This window comes from Dendrobates tinctorius, unplaced genomic scaffold (assembly GCF_039654945.1).
Source record: "Dendrobates tinctorius isolate UK_male_01 unplaced genomic scaffold, ASM3965494v1 ptg000213l, whole genome shotgun sequence".
NCBI lineage: Eukaryota > Metazoa > Chordata > Amphibia > Anura > Dendrobatidae > Dendrobates > Dendrobates tinctorius.
The window spans coordinates 6,523,303-6,545,422 of NW_027361880.1; the positions used below are offsets into that span (position 1 = coordinate 6,523,303).

The following is a 22,120-nucleotide window of genomic DNA, read 5'->3' on the forward strand; positions in this document are numbered from 1 at the left end:
GTCTGACAAGTGCAGGACAGGTAAAGGCCCCGTCACACACAGCAATCTCGCTAGCGAGATCGCTGCCGAGTCATAACTTTTGTGACACAACAGCGATCTCACCAGCGAGATCGCTGTGTGTGACAGCGATCAGCGACCGGCCCCCCTGCCGGTATCGCTGATCACTGCAAGAAACCTCTGGACATTTTTATTGTCGCTGATGTCCCGCTGGCCAGCACGCATCGCTGCGTGTGACAGGCGGGAGACCAGCGATCAGCTGTAAAATAATAAAAAAAATAAAAAATATTGCTATTCTCACCTTCCGGCGTCCCGCGCAGTCTTCCCTCCTCTCTCCACGCTCCCGGTCCCAGTAATCCTTTGCAACAATGACCGCGAGACTTCGCGATCCCGCGAGAACGGATGTCATTGAGGTAATTCTCGCGAAGGATTACTGGGACCGGAGCGTGGAGAGAGGCGGGAAGGCAGCGCGGGATGTCGGAAGGTGAGAATAACAATATTTTTTATTTTAATTCTATTTTTGACATGAATATGGCATCAGCGCTAACGAACACAGCGATGCCGGGCGCTCGGCATCACTGTGCTGATCGCTGGTGAAGCTGTCTGTTTGACAGCTCACCAGCGATCACATAGCGACTTACCAGCGATCCTGACACTTTGATATCGTTGTCGGGATCGCTGATAAGTTGCTATGTGTGACTCCAGCTTAAGAAAGCTGAAAGGATCTGCATACCTGAAGGATCTTTTAGGTCACGTTATGCCTGGAAGGAACTGCAAAATGTGGTAATGTGCACAGTGTGCAGGTGTCTATATGTAGCAGAGCTTTGTGTGTGTGCATACAGTAGAACCGAGTGTGCATGTACTGTGCAACTAGCAGTGTACTGTATATGTGTGCGCTGCAGAGACAGGTGTACATAATGTACAGCTATATAGGTGTAACACACGTTTCAGAGAAACACTAATACACAATACATAATCTAACCTATTACATTAAAATTAATGGTATTGTACCCTCCACTTCTTTACAACACGAGGGAAGTTTTATCCCACTTTTTGTTGTTTAATCGGGGTGTGTCTTCTCGTAAGGCGCATCATATAGTTAAGAAAAAAAAAAAAAAAAAAAAAATATATATATATATATATATATATATATATATATATATATATATATATATATATATATATATATATATATATATATATATATATACATACACACACATACAGCAAAATAGCCAAGTTAAAAGTGTAATATAGAATAGCGCACATGCAAAGATTAGAAACATCTATCAGCTACGATTATATTGATGGGATTGATCCCAATGTTTATTTTTAGTTCTTTTCTGTCTTTTGCTTGCACCTTTCAGTAACAGGAGATCCCTCAGGCTTGCGAGAAATTACGTATCGGCAACTAAGTCCAGCATCCTTAACCATCTGATCACCAAGAAATTCAGCAAGGCGTTTGGCAGTACTAATAGATGTAGATTTTTGCTCCCCATAATCTTCAAGTCGCCGAGACATGGAACGATTTTCAGAGATCAATTCAAACAGCTCAGAATCTGGCATATTGGCAGCCTGAACACAAAGAAAAAAAAAACAAAAAGGAAAAAGAAAAAAAGTTTGAAACGTACAGAAAAAAGGGAGATGTATGAAAAAATATTGCACATGATATGCTTCCTACTCTAGCAGTTGGTTTTATCAGATAAATAATATACATGCATGCATTAACTCAGCAGCACATTTACTATCTGATATTGGAACTGAGAAATTAATATGGGGCCAACAGGTAAAAGTGAATCTCTGGTGTCCCTAGAACGGCTGTCTATAAATTCAGCAAGGTAGAAAGCGTACGAAAATATAACCTTTAATAAGATTAAGGAATATCCCACTGAATAATAATCTTTATTTTTATATATAGCACTAACATATTCCGCAGCGCTTTACAGTTTTGCACACTGAAGAAGGGTATTCCTAAGGGCCAGTACCTGAGAGTACAACAAAATTGTTCCTCTGACGTGGATAACGAGAATCAGGCTGCTGATTTATGTAGGCACTTCCTGGACAGGGTGTACCCAGATAGAGTTTTGAGGAGGGCATATAATGAGACTAAAGACAAACAGAGCTAAGCTTGTACTCGTCCCCCCTCAAGGAAGAGAAACCCTCGTCGCTATATCACCACTTTTGACAAAGACTCAAGTCTGCTAGATCTTACAAAAACATTGGACGATTTTACGGATGGATGGGGATATCGGGAATCTGGTTGGACCGAACCCCAAGATCACATTTAAAAAAAGTCTATAGGTGATAGCAGAAACTAAATTGCTGTGAACCAGCCTTAAAAAAAATGTGGCTTTCTTCTAACACCAAGTGTTGTTTCAAATACAGCAGTAGTGTAGCTTGCCCAGTTATGACAGCAGGGAATTGCTTCACAAGTAACGTCACAGGCAAAAAATATCAGATTCGCTCCTTCATAAACTGCTCGGTATATAACCCCCTTTGTGAGACAGTTTGTCAGTGTGGCCTGGAATATATAGGGAAGACCATCAGAGCTCAGTAGGAGAAATGGAAAACATCTGAGAGACTTTGACCTGAAAAGAGGCATCCCCTTGGCCAGACATATGAACATCACCCACAACAGCGATACTTCCCTCTTGAAATTTATGGAAATTAATAAAACCAATGTTATAAAAGGGGAAGCATTTGGAATCAACTGGTTCTACAATGTGAGAGTTGGTAGATGTACCATCTCAGAACACAGGTACCTATAGGTCTCAATGTGACCCTTACTTACAATTGTTTTCTCTAGGCAATTACAATTGTTTTCTCTGGACTTCTAGCGTGTATTTAGGGAGAGCCGTCACTGAGTGGGGGCACCATTCTCGTTTCCCCCTAGGGTGCCAACCTCAACTGTTAGGCAGGTGTATACCCAAAAGATAATAAATTTGTGCCAACAGTGATAAGTTCCACTGTCGATTCCCTCCCTTTAAACAGTCCCCAAAACTTTCCAGACTAAAAATCTGTTGGTTGATTATCAATAGTATCTGCTCATTGGAATCAACTGGTTGTATGATGGGAGACTAAGATACATAACATCTTTGAACATAGGTACCTACAGATGTATTTATAATTATAAATAACTCAGCCGACAGCACTAGCGCTACAGGCTACTCAGCAGCATGATATTAGGACAATACCACAAAATTAGTCCAATAAATGATAATATATAAAGACTTAAATATCTGCGCTCATAAGTAGATCTGTATAGAGGATGAACTCGCCATTAGTATAAGGATGGAAAACTGAGTTCAGGACAAAATAGAGAAACATTCAGAGTAAGGTACCGCCCTCTTGACACTTTCACATGAACATAAAAATCAAAAATAGCGAGGTGTACTCAAACCCACATACATAGGCGGCATATAAAAAAAATCACTGTTTGGAATAAATAGAAGAAACTGTCCACAGGAAGGTAAGGAAATTACCTGGAGGTCAGCAGCTTTAGGATAAAGTGATTCCCAACACAGGTCCTAATAAGGAGGGATACTAGTGTAGAATATCGGTGTCCGGTGTAGCGTCCACGGATGTAGTAACCGAATTACGAGCAGGGAGCTGATGCTTAGGGTAGTGGACGCTGTCCCGGCCGGAGACAAGCGTCCTGTCTGCAGTGCGGCCGCTACAATTAGGAGCGGTAGCGTCGCACGCAGTGTATAGCTGACAAGGTACACAGGACCTTGCGTGACGTCACAGTCACGTGATGACTCACGTGACTAGCTATGGAGAGCGGGGAGGCTCAAAAAACATCCAACGCGTTTCTGAATCAACGGATTCCTTCTTCAGGGATACTCCATAGCGGATAGACAGCATTTTTATACCCTCCAGCATCTCAAATTCCAATTCAAACATTTAAAGCAAAAAGCTCGATTTCGCTGTTTAACCCATTGGGCATCAGTGTGTCCATCGTGAAGATCCATTTGCTCTCCTCTTTAGACATCTGATGGATGAAGTTACCTCTCCTCCAGTCTTTATTAACCACTTTGATACCTGTTACTATTATATCTTTCATTGAGCCCCCATGGTGAATTAAAAAATGGTTTGAAAGGGGGTGGCCACTAAATTTATTCTTAATATTACGCAAGTGTTCCGCTATTCTTATATATAGTGGACGTATAGTACGGCCAATATATAATTTTCCACAGGGACAAGTGATCCCATAAATGACTCCCTTAGTTTCACAAGTAATAAAATCCTTAATTTTAACCTCCAGAGATTTATTTGTAATGGACAATTGCTTTCTAAGCCCTAGTTTCCTACAGGGACCACATTTTCTACATGGGAAACACGGGTATTACATACCTGGTAATGTGTTTTTTCATGAGACATGACGGCACCACGAGAGAGGGGATCCGCCCAGCGAGGACAGGAAACCTTCAAGATAAAAGGGGCGGCTCCTCTCTCCGCATCAGTTGTTTTACAGAGCACGAGAGGAACTCCGCAGGTTAGTGTACACATAAATAATACAACTTTAATACTGCTAAATTTCCGACACCAAGGGAGTGTATAATACTAATAATGCACCCAACTAATGACGTGATCAATAGGGCGGGAATATAAGGGTGCCGTCATGTCTCATGAAAAAACACATTACCAGGTATGTAATACCCGTGTTTTTCCATTCTACATGACGGCACCACGAGAGAGTTACAGAGATTTGTATTCTCTTTAGGGGGGGGGAATCACTGCTTGTAACACTCTTCTCCCGAATGTGAGATCAGAGGTAGCAGATAGGTCTAATCTGTAATGTCTGAAAAAGGTAGATGGAGAGGACCAAGTGGCCGCCTTACAGATTTGGTCGATGGAGGCATCCGCTCTCTCCGCCCAGGACGTTGCCATGGCCCTCGTGGAATGGGCTTTTAGGCCCTCTGGAACAGCCCTGCCTGCACTACTATATGCTAGTATGATGGCCTCTCTCACCCATCTAGCTATAGTTTGCTTAGAGGCTTTAAGGCCCTTCCTTGCCCCCTGATATGAAACAAACAGGGCCCTCTGTTTCCTCCAGGGTTTTGTCATCTCTAAATATTGTAGGATACATCTCCTAACATCTAAGCAATGTAGCCTCTCCTCCTTCTTGTTACCGGGGTTAGGACAAAAGGATGGCAAGACTATTTCCTGAGCTCTGTGGAATTTCGACACTACCTTAGGGAGGTATGCTGGGTCTAATCTTAAGACAACCCTATCGTCCATAACCTGAGTGGATGGCGGGTCTGCTGACAGTGCGTGTAAGTCCCCCACCCTACGTGCCGATGTAAGTGCCACTAATAAGGCTGTTTTTAAAGTTAACACTTTATCTGATGTCACGTCTAGTGGTTCAAATGGACTTTCTGTTAGAGATGATAGGACTAAGTTTAGATCCCAGGGAGGAGGTTTAGGAGATGGGACAGAGTTAGCTCTAGTACAGGCCCGGATAAACCTGGCCAACCATCTATCATTTGCTAGGTCATAGTTGAATAATGCTGCCAGGGCTGAAACGTGTACTTTGAGGGTGCTGACAGCTAACCCAAGTCTAAACCCCTTTGCAGAAACTCTAGCACCGCCCTCACCGGTACTTCTCCCTCCCGTATTGGGCCTGAGGTGGACAAAAATTTTCTCCATATTCTCCCGTATATTTTTGTAGTCACTGGCTTTCTGCTACTGATTAGGGTGGAAATTAACCTTTGTGAAAACCCTTTTTTCTCTAACAGTGACCTTTCAAATTCCAGGCTGTCAAATGCAACCTGGAGTTCGGAGGGTGATTGAAGGGACCCTGTGTTAGGAGGTCGTGGTCCTCTGGGAGTACCCATGGGTCCGTCACTGACATCACTCTTAGCCAGTAGAACCACGGCCTTTTTGGCCAAAAGGGAGCCATCATAATTACTCTGGCTCGGTCCTCCCTGATCTTCTTCAGGACTAATGGAATGAGGCATATCGGAGGGAAGGCGTACAGGAGACCTGATGTCCATTTTATCCTGAAGGCGTCTACTGCCAGTGGCATGTCTGCTGGACTTAGAGAGCAGAACTTTTGAACCTTTCTGTTGGTTTTTGAGGCGAAGAGATCTATTATGGGTTTCCACCACATAAGCATAATCCGTTGAAAAATGGACTCTTTTAGGCACCATTCGCCTTGCTTCAACCGGTTCCTGCTCAGAAAGTCTGCCTTCAGGTTGTCCACACCTCGGATATGCAGGGCCGATAATGAGAGAAACTGACGTTCCGCTAGAGTCAGGATTCTTCCCGCTATTTTCATTAATGACCGAGAACGGGTGCCCCCCTGATGGTTCACATATGCTACTGCTGTACGATTGTCTGATAGGACTTTCACGTGATGTCCTGTCAGGTGTGTCAGTAAACCTTCCAGCGCCCTTTCGATGGCTAGCAGCTCCCACTCGTTTGAGGATAGATCTTTTTCGTCCTGAGCCCAAGGATCTTGAAGCCATAGGGTGTCTAGATGGGCTCCCCAGCCCCAAGGGCTGGCATCTGTCGTGACTACTCTGGAGGCTGTATATGTCCAGGGTACTCCCCTTGGAGAGGACTCTATCTGTAACCACCACCTGAGTGACTGGAGTACAGGGTCCGGGATGGTGAGCTTTTGCTCTAACTGCCCCTGAAGCCTCAGATCGTTTTGTAACACACACCACTGAAGTTCCCTTGTGTGAAACTGAGCCCATTTTATTGCTGGTATGCAGGAAGTTAGGGATCCCAACACTGACATGGCTTTCCTCAGAGTCATTACTGGCTTTCTTAATGTTGTCCTGATTAGGTTTTTGATTTTTTTCTTCTTTTTCCTCTGGGAGGCGACATTCCTGCACCACCGAGTCTATTGTTAGGCCCAAAAAATTCTGGATCATTGTTGGTTCCAATTTGGATTTTTTGAGGTTCAGTTGCCAACCCAAAGTCTGAAGTGTCTCCATCACTATCTTGACTTGTTCCTGACAGTGAGAGAAATCTCTCCCCACTATCAGGAAGTCGTCCAGATATGGTATTACCAGAGCATCTTTTTCCCTGAGATGTGCCGAGACCTCCGCAATTAATTTCGTGAAGACCCGGGGGGCTATTGCTACCCCAAAGGGCAGAGCCCTGTATTGAAAGTGATGCCACTGAGATTTTATCTGGACTGCCACCCTGAGATATTTGCGGTCTTGCTGCCGGATCGTGACATGATAGTAAGCATCCTTGAGATCCAGGACTGCCATGTAACACTGAGGAAAAATGAGTTTCACTGCAGATCTTATGGTTTCCATCTTGAATGATGGGACTATCAAATATCTGTTGAGGCTTTTCAGATTTATAATTGTCCTCCAGGAATTGTCTGGTTTCTTTATTAGAAATAGGGGGGAGTAAAAGCCTTCCTTTTTTTCTTTTCCCGGAACTTCTTCCAGTACGAGTTTCTGTATGAGTGACAATACCTCCTCTTCCAGACTCTCTTGTCTTTCTTGAGAAGATTGCACTGGAGTCTGAATGAATTTTTGTGGTGGCCAATGGTGGAACTTTAATTCCAGACCTGACCCTACTATCTGTCGGATCCAGGTGCTGGATGAGATTCTCTCCCAGGCTGGGAGGAAGTGAGAGAGCCTTCCCCCCACCTGAGAAGGACCGTCACTGGGAGGGTTTTTTGGCTTCCCTGGAGGGCTTGCCGAAATAGAAGCCTCTCCCTCCTCTGTATCGCCTGTCAGAATTGTTTTTGTCTCGATCTCTGAATTATTGCTTTCTGAATTTTCGGCCCCTCTGAAAGGAGCGCCGAAACGCTTGAAATGGTTGTTTTGGAAAATTTTTCTTTGTATCACCCGCTTTTTCCAACACGTCATCCAATGCTGGTCCGAACAAGAAATTTCCCTCACATGGCAGAGAGCACAGTTTCATCTTTGCCTGAGTGTCCCCCGGCCAGCATTTTAGCCATACTGCACGCCGTCCTACATTGGTTAAGGCTGCTGACTTTGCTGCTAGTCTGGCCGAGTCTGCAGAAGCCTCTGCGAGAAAGTCTGCCGCCGCTCTAATAGCCGGTAATGCTTCCAGAATTGACTCTCTGGGAACTCCATGTTCTAGTTGATCCTCCAAGTTGTCTACCCATATCTTTAGAGACCTAGCCACACACGTAGCTGAGATAGCCGGTCTTAGTGCCCCAGCCGAGGTTTCCCAGGCTGTCTTAAGGCAATTGTCCGTCTTCCGGTCCAGCGGTTTTTTCAGAAACCCCAGATCCTCAAAGGGTAGGGAGGTTTTCCTGGCGACTTTTGATATCGCTACATCGATTTTGGGAGCCCTATCCCAGGATGAGGATGCCTCTTCCTCAAAGGGATACCTCCGCTTCAGAGAATTAGATATCTGGGACTTTTTCTCTGGTTTTTCCCATTCGCGTTTTATGAGCCCTTCTAGTTGCTCATTAATAGGGAAGGTCTTACGCTTTTTCTTTTGTAGTCCACTGAACATGAGTTCTTGGGCTGTCTTTTTTGCTCGCTCCTCTACCAGCCCCATGGTAGATCTGATTGCTTTAATAAGTTCATCCGTAGATTCTACTGGGAACGTATCTTCCCCATCTGAGCTACTATCTGAATAGTGCGTTTTATTTGAGTCCTCCTCTGACCCTGTATAGTCTTCTTGAGAGACCACTGAGGGGCTGGATCTATCCCTAGTTTTCCTATCTGCATCCGCAGATTGTAATGCACTTACTGACTTACAAACCTCTGTTTGAATTAGGGACCTCAGACTATCCGAGTATGAGGGAGTCTCCTCCGCTATTGTTTTGTTGATACACTCCTGGCATAACTTTTTATTCCAGGCTGTTCCTACGGGACTTTTGCATAAAGCACATTCTTTATTCTTAGATTTTCCCCTACTTTTCTTAGGGACTTCCTATACTCCACCCCGCCAATGTATGTAAGAGAGGGAGGAGAGGGAAGAGAGGAGACAAGAGAAAGAGAACAGACATTAGAGTACTGGACTTTCTCGTAGTTTACTCACCACTCGGACGCCTTCACAAAACGGGTACCGGATCTGGAGGCTGACTGGTCTTCTCACTGTCTCCTAAGGAGACTAGGGACCCCTCCTTCTTGCGTTGACGATCCGCCCGTGCGCTGCCCGAGCGGCTTCCACTGCTGCTGCGGCGTGTCTGGCTCTTTTCGTGTGAGCGTGACCGCCTTTCCTTTGCTTCCTGGCGTGGTTGTATATGCTCTGGCGAGGGGCTCTCCATCCTGCCGTATATGTCTGCTGCTATCCTGTGCTGAGAGCAGTCACACCCGACCATGTAATGGTGTAGTGACGCCAGCCACTACCGGTTTAAATAGCAGCCCCCAGCTTCAAGCTGCTTAGCAGGAGCCACCTAATGAGAGCAGTCACCTTCAGCCTAAGAGGGAAGGTTATTCCTCTTTTTTTTTTTTTTTTTTTTAAATTGGACCGCCTAGTCCCCGTACCTCGCTTGCGCCCTCTGTGCGCGCGCGCCACTACCTGTGTCCGCGCGCCCCCTAGTGACTGCGCACACCCTCCTGTGTCTCTGCTGTGCGCGCCACCTCTACTTCCGGGTCGCCGCTTACCACTTCCGGTTTAGCGTCGGCTTCCTCCCAGCAAGGCCCCGCCATGCGCGCTACCAATGCGCGCGTCCTTGCCGCCCTGGTGTGCTCAGCGGCGCGAACCCGGGTTTTGCGGTGAGCGCCTGGGCCCCATACCGGTCACCTGCGCTCTCCCTCTTACCTGAGGAGAAAGGATGGACGATCCACTATACCACCAACGTATACACCAGGTAAACCTTCCAGAGCCGAATTCTGCGGGGACTGGCGTCTGGTCTCAACAGGGCGGGTACACCAATGTGGCACCCCCGAGGAGCAATATCTTCGCCCAGGCACCGATGTGTCACATGGGCTGCATGGCCACCGTACGTCGACAGGGAGGGAACACGGAAAGTGGCCTCCAAGGACGTCTTACGGGGTACATTTACATCTTGGAGGGTACACCGCCTGTGGTCTCCAAGGTATCCAGCTTCACCCGGGCATCTGCCCCATGGGCTGTGGCCATGCACTCGCTCAGGGGGGACATAGGAATATATGACCCCCGAGGCGACTACCGGCACCTGGTATCAGGTGTAGCAGACCGGTGCCTGCTATTTGATCACCCGACCCAGGCCCAGGCATCCTCTTCTTTCTTCCAATCATCAAGAGGTTTTCATCTTGAGGGTTTCCCATCGAGGACAGGAAACCAACTGATGCGGAGAGAGGAGCCGCCCCTTTTATCTTGAAGGTTTCCTGTCCTCGCTGGGCGGATCCCCTCTCTCGTGGTGCCGTCATGTAGAATGGAAAAAAACCCTTTTGGTGGTGTATACAACTGAATATAATTCATTGACATGGGTTTAGGAATAGAGGGGGCTATTGCGTTACCAAGGTTGTTTGCCTTCCTGAAGACAAATCGGGGATGAGTTGGTAGCGTTTCTCCAATAACTTTATCATTCTTCAATATATTCCAATGTCTATTAACAATCTTTCTGAGAATTTTACTATTGGCATTATACTGCGCAATGATGGGAATATCCTCGATAGTGGAACACACGGTATTAGTTTTCCGTTGGATCAATAAATCCTCTCTTGGTATATTTCTAACCGTCTCCCTGATTTCACGCAGGGATTCGGTGTCATACCCCTTTCGGACAAACTTATTGGTCAGAAGCAATGCCTCCTTGTCAAAATCTTGTATTTTGGAGCAGTTCCTATGGGCCCTTATAAGTTGGCTTTTAGGTACATTCACAAGCCAACTTGGAAGGTGGCAGCTATCCAAGGAGATAAAATTGTTCGAATCTGTTGGTTTGTGATAAACCTGGGTTTCTATATGGTCGTTTTCTATAAAAATTTTCAAATCTAAAAAATTGATCTCTTTATGACTGGTGGTGGCCGTAAATTTTAAAAAATATTGATTTTTATTTAATTCATTTAAAAATTCTCCCAATAAAATAGGTCCACCTATGAATCTCTGCCATAGCAGAGCGAACCTGGTGCTATGGCAGAGATTCATAGGTGATATTGTTTTTTATCTGGTCCGGTGGACCTATTTTATTGGGAGAATTTTTAAATGAATTAAATAAAAATCAATATTTACCCAATGGGGTAAACAGCAAAATCGAGCTTTTTGCTTCCAATGTTTGAATTGGAATTTGAGATGCTGGAGGGTATAAAAATGCTGTCTATCCGCTATGGAGTATCCCTGAAGAAGGAATCCGTTGATTCAGAAACGCGTTGGATGTTTTTTGGGCCTCCCCGCTCTCCATAGCTAGTCACGTGAGTCATCACGTGACTATGACGTCATGCAAGGTCCTGTGTACCTTGTCAGCTATACACTGCGTGCGACGCTACCGCTCCTAATTGTAGCGGCCGCACTGCAGACAGGACGCTTGTCTCCGGCCGGGACAGCGTCCACTACCCTAAGCATCAGCTCCCTGCTCGTAATTCGGTTACTACATCCGTGGACGCTACACCGGACACCGATATTCTACACTAGTATCCCTCCTTATTAGGACCTGTGTTGGGAATCACTTTATCCTAAAGCTGCTGACCTCCAGGTAATTTCCTTACCTTCCTGTGGACAGTTTCTTCTATTTATTCCAAACAGTGATTTTTTTATATGCCGCCTATGTATGTGGGTTGGAGTACACCTCGCTATTTTTGATTTTTATGTTCATGTGAAAGTGTCAAGAGGGCGGTACCTTACTCTGAATGTTTCTCTATTTTGTCCTGAACTTAGTTTTCCATCCTTATACTAATGGCGAATTCATCCTGTATACAGATCTAATTATGAGCGCAGATATTTAAGTCTTTATGCATTTATAATTATGCATAATGGTTTCCTCTAGAGAAGGGCTTTTCAGGGCACATTTAGGGATAGTCGTCGCGGAGTGGGGGTGCTATTCTTGTCTCACCCCTTAGGGTGCCAACCTCCACTGTTGGGTAGGTGCACAGCTCGAAGGCAAAAAATAGGGCTGGATAGCGACACTATGTAACACTTTGGGTCTCTCCCTTTTGTTTTTTTTTTTAAATTCGTTTATTAAATCACAGGAAGGGTACACAATATACAAACAGACAATGATGAAAAATATCACTTAAAATATGTATGTTTCACAAAGCATTAATGTCAAACAGTGTATGTATACCAGTTGTTTACAGAATAAAACATAATGTCAGTTACCTTACATTAGTCTGCCCGGTATTATTCAAATAATAAAGCCTGTCAAACCTCTTAACCATTACTACTACTACTACTACAAAACAACAACAACTATTTGCAGCCCGTGTCCTTTTAATTAACTTTTTATCATGCGATATCTCCATCCTACAACGTGAGATGAAAGGAGTTCTACCTCTCCCATATCTTCTCAAATTTATCCGGGCACCCTCTGTTTTGGTACAGCGTACGCTCGTATGGTATAATAGAGTTTACCAATTCAATCCAGGCCCTAAGGGAGGGATCAGAACCCCCCATCCACTGCAGTGCCAGCACCTTCCGCGCCATAAACAATGTCTCCCGCAAGAAAATCCCCGTATAATGTCCCCATGTCTCATCATCCCAAACAGACAAACCAATGGCTCCAGGGGAATAGAAATTTGTGCCAGAGAGGTTAATAATGATGTCACCTCTTTCCAGTAATGTGCTATAATTGGACACTGCCATATCATGTGAATAAAATCTGAATCTAATGTATGACATCTCAGACACTCCGAAGATTGGAAATGACCCATCTTAAAAAGTCGAGTCGGAGTCAAATATGATTGGTTTATAATATAAAGTTGTATCATTCTGTTGTTGATTGACGGAGATACCTTAGTTGGGGACTCCAGAATTTCCTCCCACTCCTCGCCCTGTGTATCAGGGATGAGCCTTTCCCATTTCCCCCTAGCTAAGCATAGGGCAGATTCCATCCCCACTGATACCATGTGTGTATATAGAGAGGAGATGAGACCCTGGGGACCTTGTGACTTAAGAATGCCTATCAAGGGTAGAGACGAAATAGCATTATACACACCGACATATCATGTGCGATTGAAAGGCCGATCTTAGTTGCAAATACCGGAAGAACTGCGACCTCGGGACACCGCACTTAACTTGTAATTGTTCAAAAGATAATAGTGAACCACAATCATATATATCCCCTATCGTAGAGACATTGTACTGAGGCCGGAAAGATGTATATCTTTGTACCGTGTTAGCCAGTAGATAGAAAAATATTCAGAATTGAGAGTCCTTAGTGGTTGATACCTTTTAATGCCTAACTGAAAAGATGGTAACACATTGCAAGCTTTCGAGACTACTCAGGTCTCTTCAAGACCTGAAGAGACCTGAGAAGTCTCGAAAGCTTCAAGACATGAAGAGACCTGAGAAGTCTCGAAAGCTTCAAGACCTGAAGAGACCTGAGTAGTCTCGAAAGCTTGCAATGTGTTATCATCTTTTCAGTTAGCCATTAAAAGGTATCAACCACTAAGGACTCTCAATTCTGAATACTTTTGTACTGAGGCCAGAAGTCAGCAGATGGGTGGACAAGCAACGTCGGGAAATAACTATTATTCCATAAGGGCATTTCAGCTATGACATCACCAAATCCAACCACCCTCTTAATCTGTCTCCACACTAATCTTGCCAGATGAAGCATGGGCAACAAACGTGGGACATTTACCCTCTCCAGCACCAAAAACCCCAGTGGGCAATCAGCATGTGCGGCATGAAGCAGATGGCTTTCAGAGTTAGAAAGATGATTACCGGGCATCCATTTACTTATAGCTCTGGCCTGTCCCGCTAGATAGTACAGAAAAAAATCCAGCAGTGCTGCCCCCCCCTTTTTTATGGCCTCTAGGGTGGACAGCTTGAGCTTTGGCCTGGTTTTCCCCCATATAAAAGATGTAATCTGGGAATTCAAATTAGTAAAGAAAGACTTAGGCACCACCACAGCACTATGTTGGAGAAAGTAGCTGATCTTCGGGAGTAGTATCATTTTAATTAAATTAATGCGTCCAGCTACAGACAGCGGGAGTTTGCTCCAGATCGCAAATTTGACTTTAACCATCTCCAGTAATGGGTATATATTAAGTTGCAGATCAAACTGAATTGAGAGATATGAACACCGAGATATTTAAAATGTGGTACAATAGGCAGCAAGGAAAGAGTCCAAAGTCGCGGCATCGGGGCATGAGAAAGAGGCATCAGAGCAGACTTCTCCCAATTTATATACAGGCAGGAATATTTACTAAATTTGTTTATAGTGGCAATCACTTCCGCCAGTGTCTCCTCCGCCCTATCCATAAATATTACAATGTCATCAGCATATAGGCCTATGGTATCCACCCAATCTGCTATCTCTATACCCATAATATTAGGGGAAGTTCTCATGCGAATTGCCAGAGCCTCTATTGCAAGAGCAAAGAGGGCCGGGGAAAGGGGACACCCCTGACGAGTCCCCCTGTGCAGAGAAAAGGACTCAGATATGGAACCATTTACAATGACACGGGCCTTAGGTTTCATATATAGTGTATTAACCCAATTTAGGAACCTATCCCCAAAACCATTATTTCTGCAAGCATGCATGGAGAAAGGGCCACTCAAGGGAATCGAAGGCCTTGGCTGCATCCAACGATGCCAATGCCTACTTATTGTCCGGCATCAGGGAGCTATACTGGACCACAGATTGAACCAGTCTTATATTAATGGAGGTGCTTTTACCGGGCATAAAGCCAGTTTGATCAGGATGTATGAGTTCCAAAATAATTGAGTTTAGCCTGGTGGCCAAGATTTTCGTAAAAATTTTATAATCCACATTTACTAAAGATATGGGGCGGTAAGATCCACAGTCTAAAAGGTCTAAAGGGTCCTTCCCTTCTTTCTTAAGCACTATTATATTAGCTTTATAAAAGGATTCCGGCATGACCCCCCACCCGGAACACCGACAACAAAAGCAGCGTCAAAATCTCCCGGTATCTCCTGTACAGCTCAATATGGAATCCATCCGACCCAGGGGCCATATCCCTCATGGCATCTTCTATCTCTTCCAAAATGAATTCAGCATCCATAAAGGCCCGCTGAAAGTACTCAATGTGGGAGACGGTATATCTGATATTCTATGATCTGAAATCCCCCTACTACCATGTTCAATGTTATCCACCCATATTGCCATACCGCTAGATCCAAAGATGTAATCTATGCGAGATAAGGACCGCTTAGTGGATGAATGGCAAGTATACTCCCTCCTCTCAGGATGGCGCATTCTCCATACAGTTGTGACCAAAAGTATTAACACCCCTGCAATTCTGTCAGATAATACTCAGTTTCTTCCTGAAATTGATTGCAAACACATTCTTTGGCATTATCTTCATTTAATTTGTCTTAAATGAAAAAACACAAAAGAGAATGAAGCAAAAAGCAAAACATTGATCATTTCACACAAAAATGGGACAGACAAAAGTATTGGCACCCTCAGCCTAATACTTGGTTGCACAACCTTTAGCCAAAATAACTGCGACCAACCGCTTCTGGTAACCATCAATGAGTTTCTTACAATGCTCTGCTGGAATTTTAGACCATTCTTCTTTGGCAAACTGCTCCAGGTCCCTGATATTTGAAGGGTGCCTTCTCCAAACTGCCATTTTTAGATCTCTCCACAGGTGTTCTATGGGATTCAGGTCTGGACTCATTGCTGGCCACCTTAGAAGTCGCCAGTGCTTTCTCTCAAACCATTTTCTAGTGCTTTTTCAAGTGTGTTTTGGGTCATTGTGCTGCTGGAAGACCCATGACCTCTGAGGGAGACCCAGCTTTCTAACACTGGGCCCTACATTATGCTGCAAAATTTGTTGGTAGTCTTCTGACTTCATAATGCCATGCACACGGTCAAGCAGTCCAGTGCCAGAGGCAGCAAAGCAACCCCAATACATCAGGGAACCTCCGCCATGTTTGACTGTAGGGACCGTGTTCTTTTCTTTGAATGCCTCTTTTTTCTCCTGTAAACTCTATGTTGATGCCTTTGCCCAAAAAGCTCTACTTTTGTCTCATCTGACCAAAGAACATTCTTCCAAAATGTTTTAGGCTTTTTCAGGTAAGTTTTGGCAAACTCCAGTCTGGCTTTTTTATGTCTCGGGGTAAGAAGTGGGGTCTTCCTGGGTCTCCTACCATACAGTCCCTTTTCTTTCAGACGCTGACGGATAGTACGGGTTGACACTGTTGTACCCTTGGACTGCAGGGCAGCTTGAACTTGTTTGGATGTTAGTCGAGGTTCTTTATCCAACATCGGCACAATCTTGCGTTGAAATCTCTGGTCAATTTTTCTTTTCCGTCCACATCTAGGGAGGTTAGCCACAGTGCCATGGGCTTTAAACTTCTTGATGACACTGCACACGGTAGACACAAGAACATTCAGGTCTTTGGAGATGGACTTGTAGCCTTGAGATTGCTCATGCTTCCTCACAATTTGGTTTCTCAAGTCCTCAGACAGTTCTTTGGTCTTCTTTCTTTTCTCCATGCTCAATGTAGTACACACAAGGACACAGGTTGAGTCAACTTTAATCCATGTCAACTGGCTGCAAGTGTGATTTAGTTATTGCCAACACCTGTTAGGTGCCACAGGTAAGTTACAGGTGCTGTTAATTACACAAATTAGAGAAGCATCACATGATTTTTCGAACAGTGCCAATACTTTTGTCCACCCTCTTTTTCATGTTTGGTGTGGAATTATATCCAATTTGGCTTTAGGACAATTCTTTGTTTTTTCATTTAAGACAAATTAAATGAAGATAATAATACCAAAGAATTTGTGTTTGCAATCATTTTCAGGAAGAAACTGAGTATTATCTGACAGAATTGCAGGGGTGTCAATACTTTTGGCCACAACTGTAGGTCCAGCCATCCACTGCCGTCCATAAACTGTGACAATTGGGATTTAGCTGCTGCCGGGGTCCCACTTTGTATCCCATCATCTGATCTCAAACTATCCAGGTGACTATTCATAACCAAATTAAAATCCCCCATACAAATGATCTGCGTCCGGATAATTTAGGGCAAAACGCAATGCCTTCTGTAGAATTGACGTACCAGCTGGAGGGGGATTATAAACACACAAAATAAAATATTTCCTAGAGTTGATCAATGCATACACAAATATAAAACGCCCTTCAGAGTCTCTCCGGGCCTCCCGGACCTCCCATCTAACATCTTTATGTTTTAGTAGTGAGACTCCCCTGGAATAGCTGGTGTGAAATGCGTGTATGGACCACTGAACCCATGGTTTTTGTACGCTCCGAGCTGTATCCCTGGTCAGGTGCGTCTCGACCAGAGCCACAATGTGAGGGCGATAGTGCCTGATTTGTGAGAATATTTTAACCTTTTTTCGGGGGTGGGGGGGGCTCTGATACCCCTCACATTCCATGTCATGCATACTAATTCAGAACCCATCTCCACATATCTGAATATGTTATGCATCGGTGCCCGAGTAGGACTCAGGGACATCACAAATAGCAGGACTTCTGTGGCGCCCCTGAGGGTTAGTCACCACAGAGGTACTGCACCTCCTCCTGAGGTGTGGTGCCCCACCATCCAGGTAAGGTGGAGACTCCTGACCACGCTCCAACACCTGCATCCCACACAACACAGTGTAGCAAAGCACCCTTTGGTGGCTCCCTGCTTGGAACACGAAGTGTGCTGGGAGGCGGGTGGAGTTTAGTTGGCACCAAAAGAGCGGGAAGAGTTTAGGATTTAGTCAGTGGGAGAGTGAAGATCCCCTGAGTGGGATGGATGAAGGAAGTGCTGCAGCCGACCTCAGTGACCTGGGTCCGCTGGCACAGGAAAGGAACATTGATGGAAAGCCTGACTCTCTCCATAAGAAGGAAGGATTAGTACGGAATGTAAGTCGAGGAGGACTAAGGATTAGGGTTAGAGCAGAACCCTTCCCAAGTTCACAGCGCAAGGCCGGAATCCGGTCCCTGAGGTGTTATGGTTACTAATGGTCTTGCGACAGACACCGGAGGAATAGAAGTTGTCACCACTTTATTCCCACACAAGACTTGGGGGTACAGCAGCAATGAGAGTGAGCCGGGACTTAGTAGTAACGAGTCCCCGAAGCAGGCTACAGCTGTCTGCCGTACAAGTAGAGTTCATAGGAACATCTGACAGGAGGAACTCCAGTGTAACTCAGTACTGTGAGCACTTCACTATAGGCGCAAAAGGGAGAAGTTCAGAAAAGGCACATATGTTGGCGGAGTGTTGGAATGGAGCACTTCATCTTGCCTGGAGGTTGGCTGAGCCCCTGACCCGGAGGACACGGCACGGATGCGGGCACCTGTATGCTCAACAGACTGAATAAAGCTTTGGAACTACATGCCCTGGTGTCCTCCGCTTATTCCTGCGCCAGCCCGCTCAGCACTGCTACATCTTTGTGCCTAACACTGCACCATCTACGTCTCCCCTCACCGTCACTTCACCTACTCTGCCCTGGGACTACAGCCCTACCTGTGGAGGGCCACACCATCATTGCTGCACTACACCATCTGTCTCAGAGGATCTGCTTGCAGCGTAGGCTTAACATCTCCCTTGCCGAACACCAACGGTGGTGTCACGAATCATTCACTCATAAAAACTTTATTCTATCACTTAATCCCTTTTACATGGGCGCCCAGGGCAACGGACCGGGTCACCGCTGCTGTGACATTCCCCTCTGAGACCGGCCCGGTACCGAGTACCCCACAGCCCTGGGAGGGCGACCCATTATTTGGCGTCACGAACAGGATGACGAAGCCCGGTGCCACTGGGTTCTGTGTGCCCGAGTTTTATTGGACTTAGGCTAGTTTCACACTTGCTTTTTTTTGCAGCGCGTTTTTCCCGCAAAAAAAACGCATTGAAAAAACGCATACATAAGCATACAACTGCTGCGTTTTTTTCAAGCATTTTTATGAGCATGCATGAAAAAAACGCAGCGTTTTTATGCGTTTGTATGCGTTTTTAGTGCGTTTTAACCGCGTTTGCGTTTTTTTCCAACATTTTTAGGTGGCCCCTCACACTACCCAAACCATGACTTTACTAACCCTAACCCTAACCCTAACCCTGACCCTAACCCTAACCCTGACCCTAACCCTTAACCAAATCATACTTAACCCTAACCCAAACCCTAAACCCTAACTAACCCTAACCCTGACCCTAACCCTGACCCTAACCCTAACCCTGACCCTAACCCTTAACCAAATCATACTTAACCCTAACCCAAACCCTAACTAACCCTAACCCTTAACAAAACCATACTTAACCCTAACCCAAACCCTAACTAACCCTAATCCTGACCCTAACCCTGACCCTAATCCTTAACAAAACCATACTTAACCCTAACCCTGACCCTAACCCTAACCCTGACCCTAACCCTTAACAAAACCATACTTAACCCTAATCCTGACCCTAACCCTGACCCTAACCCTTAACCAAACCATACTTAACCCTAACCCTGACCCAAACCCCAACCCTAACCCTGACCCTGACCATAACCCTAACCCTAAACCCCCTTAACTAACCCTAACTCTAACCCAAACCCCTAAATTCCATGGTTAAAAAAAAAAAAAACGCATATGCAAAAAAACGCATACATGAGCATGCCAGTGCGCACATATGCGCATCCATAGGCTATAATGGCCATTTTTAGCGCAAAACGTGCGCATATGTGCGCATGCGCTTTTTTGCAGGGCCAAAAAATGCAACATGCTGCGTCTGGAAAATACCAACGCACACCCCAAAAAAACGCAGCGCATGAAAATCGCATACATGCGCTTACAAGCGCGCAGGTATGCGCACCCATGTTAAATATAGGGGAAAAAACGCATGCGCAGGTATGCGTTTTTTTCCAGCGCTAAAAAACGCAAATGTGAAACCAGCCTTAAACATTGTTGAAAATGTGCAGAATAACCAAATTAATAGACTGTAAAATGGACTCTCAAAATGGCCGCCGGAGCGGGGAAGAAGGGCGTGACAACATGGGTGGTCCTAAGAAGAGACCGCGAACTGTCTTGGGCCTCCCCTGCCTGAACTTCTATGCAACTGCAACATGGCCCACCCCCCGAGGGGATCGGATACTGGCCTGGTATGGAGGAGTAGGAAGGAGACGCCGCCCCCAGAAGGAGGAGCGAGAGCCGGTGGCGAGAAAAGAGCACAGGAAGGAGGAAGAACGTCAGAACGCCATGATAGGACAGAGGCCTGGAGAACGCAATGGAGAAACCATTTGCTCCCAAGCCGCCGCTGCGATACCATCTACAGCGCCCACCTCCAAGCCAATGCTGCCACTGGATGCGGCCTGCCAGAAGGAGGTATACGAGAGTCCCGGAGCAAGCGGTAGAACAGGGGCTGGGGCCCTACTCGGACTTGGCGCTGCCGCGCAGGTCAATCCCGGAGCCTTTGGCAGGCACCGATCCGGCAACAGCTTTGACTCAGCTGCCGGCCGCTCATCATGCAGCCTCAGAGGTTGTGACAGCCATTATCCGCCGCCCTGTGCCCACGCAGGAGCCCGAACATCACCGGGATTCACCAGGTAGGATCACTGCCCTTGCTATTATCCTGGTATTAGGGACTACTGCCATGGAAAGAAATGGGCTCGTGATTGCTCGGATATCGAGTGGCAGCACTCAAATTGCGCCGTGCCAGCAGCAACCGGGAGCAGCACTGCTAACTATGGTGCCACCTGAAACTGGGGAACAACATCCATTGGTACCAGCTGCAACCCCTGCAGAATTATTGGCAGCAGATCTACCATCAGCAGCTGAAATGCTACCCTCACAGGCAGCAGTTACTCCCGTTGCCATTCCATCTACACAGGCAGATATCAACCTCACTTCCTGGGAGAGGGAATACCTGCAATTTGTGGACAATCTTTAGAAGAGGATGTCCTTCAGTTCTCCCCTGGAAGCAGCCCAAGCGACCCGCTTCCACCATCCCAGGAGGGGACCATCACTAAGAATCAATAACTAACTGTTACCCAGGAGGGTATAGGCACCGTTATGTCTTTTTTTTTTTTTTTTTTGTTCATCATGTTGTTTTTCTTTTGATTCCTGTTTGCCCAATTTCTTAGGCAGCCTTTTATATTTGAACTATGGAGATCATGGACAATGAATGATCCAGAACTGTCCTGTAAATATTTGCACCTCTTAAGGTGCCTTCTCTTGGTTTTACACAGACCTGCTTTAATAGGGACATTTCAAGACATCTTGGCTGGATCAATGTCTACTTTACATAATTGCACTTAATAATGTTTATCATTTTGATAGAAATAGTAATAGTGTTTAATAAAGAAATAGAACAGATTTTATATAGGAATAGTGAATGTTTTACAGAGCTTAGACTCATGTCAATGTGTGAATAAAGATGAAAAATTTGAATGAAGATTTGAAAATGCAGGTGACGAACCAGGCATCAGCGGTTGTCACCTAGGGTCTAGAAGTAATAGCAAAAAGGTGGAATAATATGTGTAGATGATAATACTTGAACTGGTACCATAGCACTTTAAATTAGGTAATATAGCTTTTAATATATATATTAAGCATAGATAGGCAAGTAAGTTGTTCTGCAACGTTCAAGAAACAGTGCCTCCCAAATTGGGAAGTTTAGATAAGTATTGTTCATTAAGCATTCAAAAATTTTTGTATGTTCCTGATCTTCGTCTTTGTTTCACTTGCAGCCCGCGGACGTGCAGTGTTTAACGGGGGGGTATGTGGCGCCCCTGAGGGTTCAGTCGCCACAGAGGTACTGCACCTCCTCCTGAGGTGTAGTGCCCCACCATCCAGGTGAGGTGGAGACTCCTGACCACGCTCCAACACCTGCATCCCACACAACACAGTAGTGTAGCAAAGCACTCTTTGGTGGCTCCCTGCTTGGAACACGAAGCGTGCTTGGAAGCGGGTGGAGTTTAGTTGGCACCAAAAGAGTGGGAAGAGTTTAGGATTTAATCAGTCTGACAGAGTCAGTGGGAGAGTGAAGATCCCGAGTGGGATGGATGAAGGAAGTGCTGCAGCCGACCACAGTGACCTGGGTCCGCTGACACAGGAAAGGAACATTGATGGAAAGCCTGACACTCTCCATAAGAAGGAAGGATTAGTACGGAACGTAAGGAGAGGAGGAC

At 45.5% G+C, this 22,120-nt stretch overlaps 1 protein-coding gene across 1 annotated transcript in view; it reads right to left on the minus strand.

The window, feature by feature from the left end:
- Positions 1–22,120, minus strand: part of POLE (DNA polymerase epsilon, catalytic subunit) — a 195,266-nt gene that overhangs the window by 64,905 nt on the left and 108,241 nt on the right. Inside the window, exon 26 of the mRNA XM_073554802.1 lies at positions 1,358–1,572. Within this exon, the coding sequence (XP_073410903.1) occupies positions 1,358–1,572 (215 nt within the window). The remainder of the gene's footprint in view (positions 1–1,357; positions 1,573–22,120) is intronic.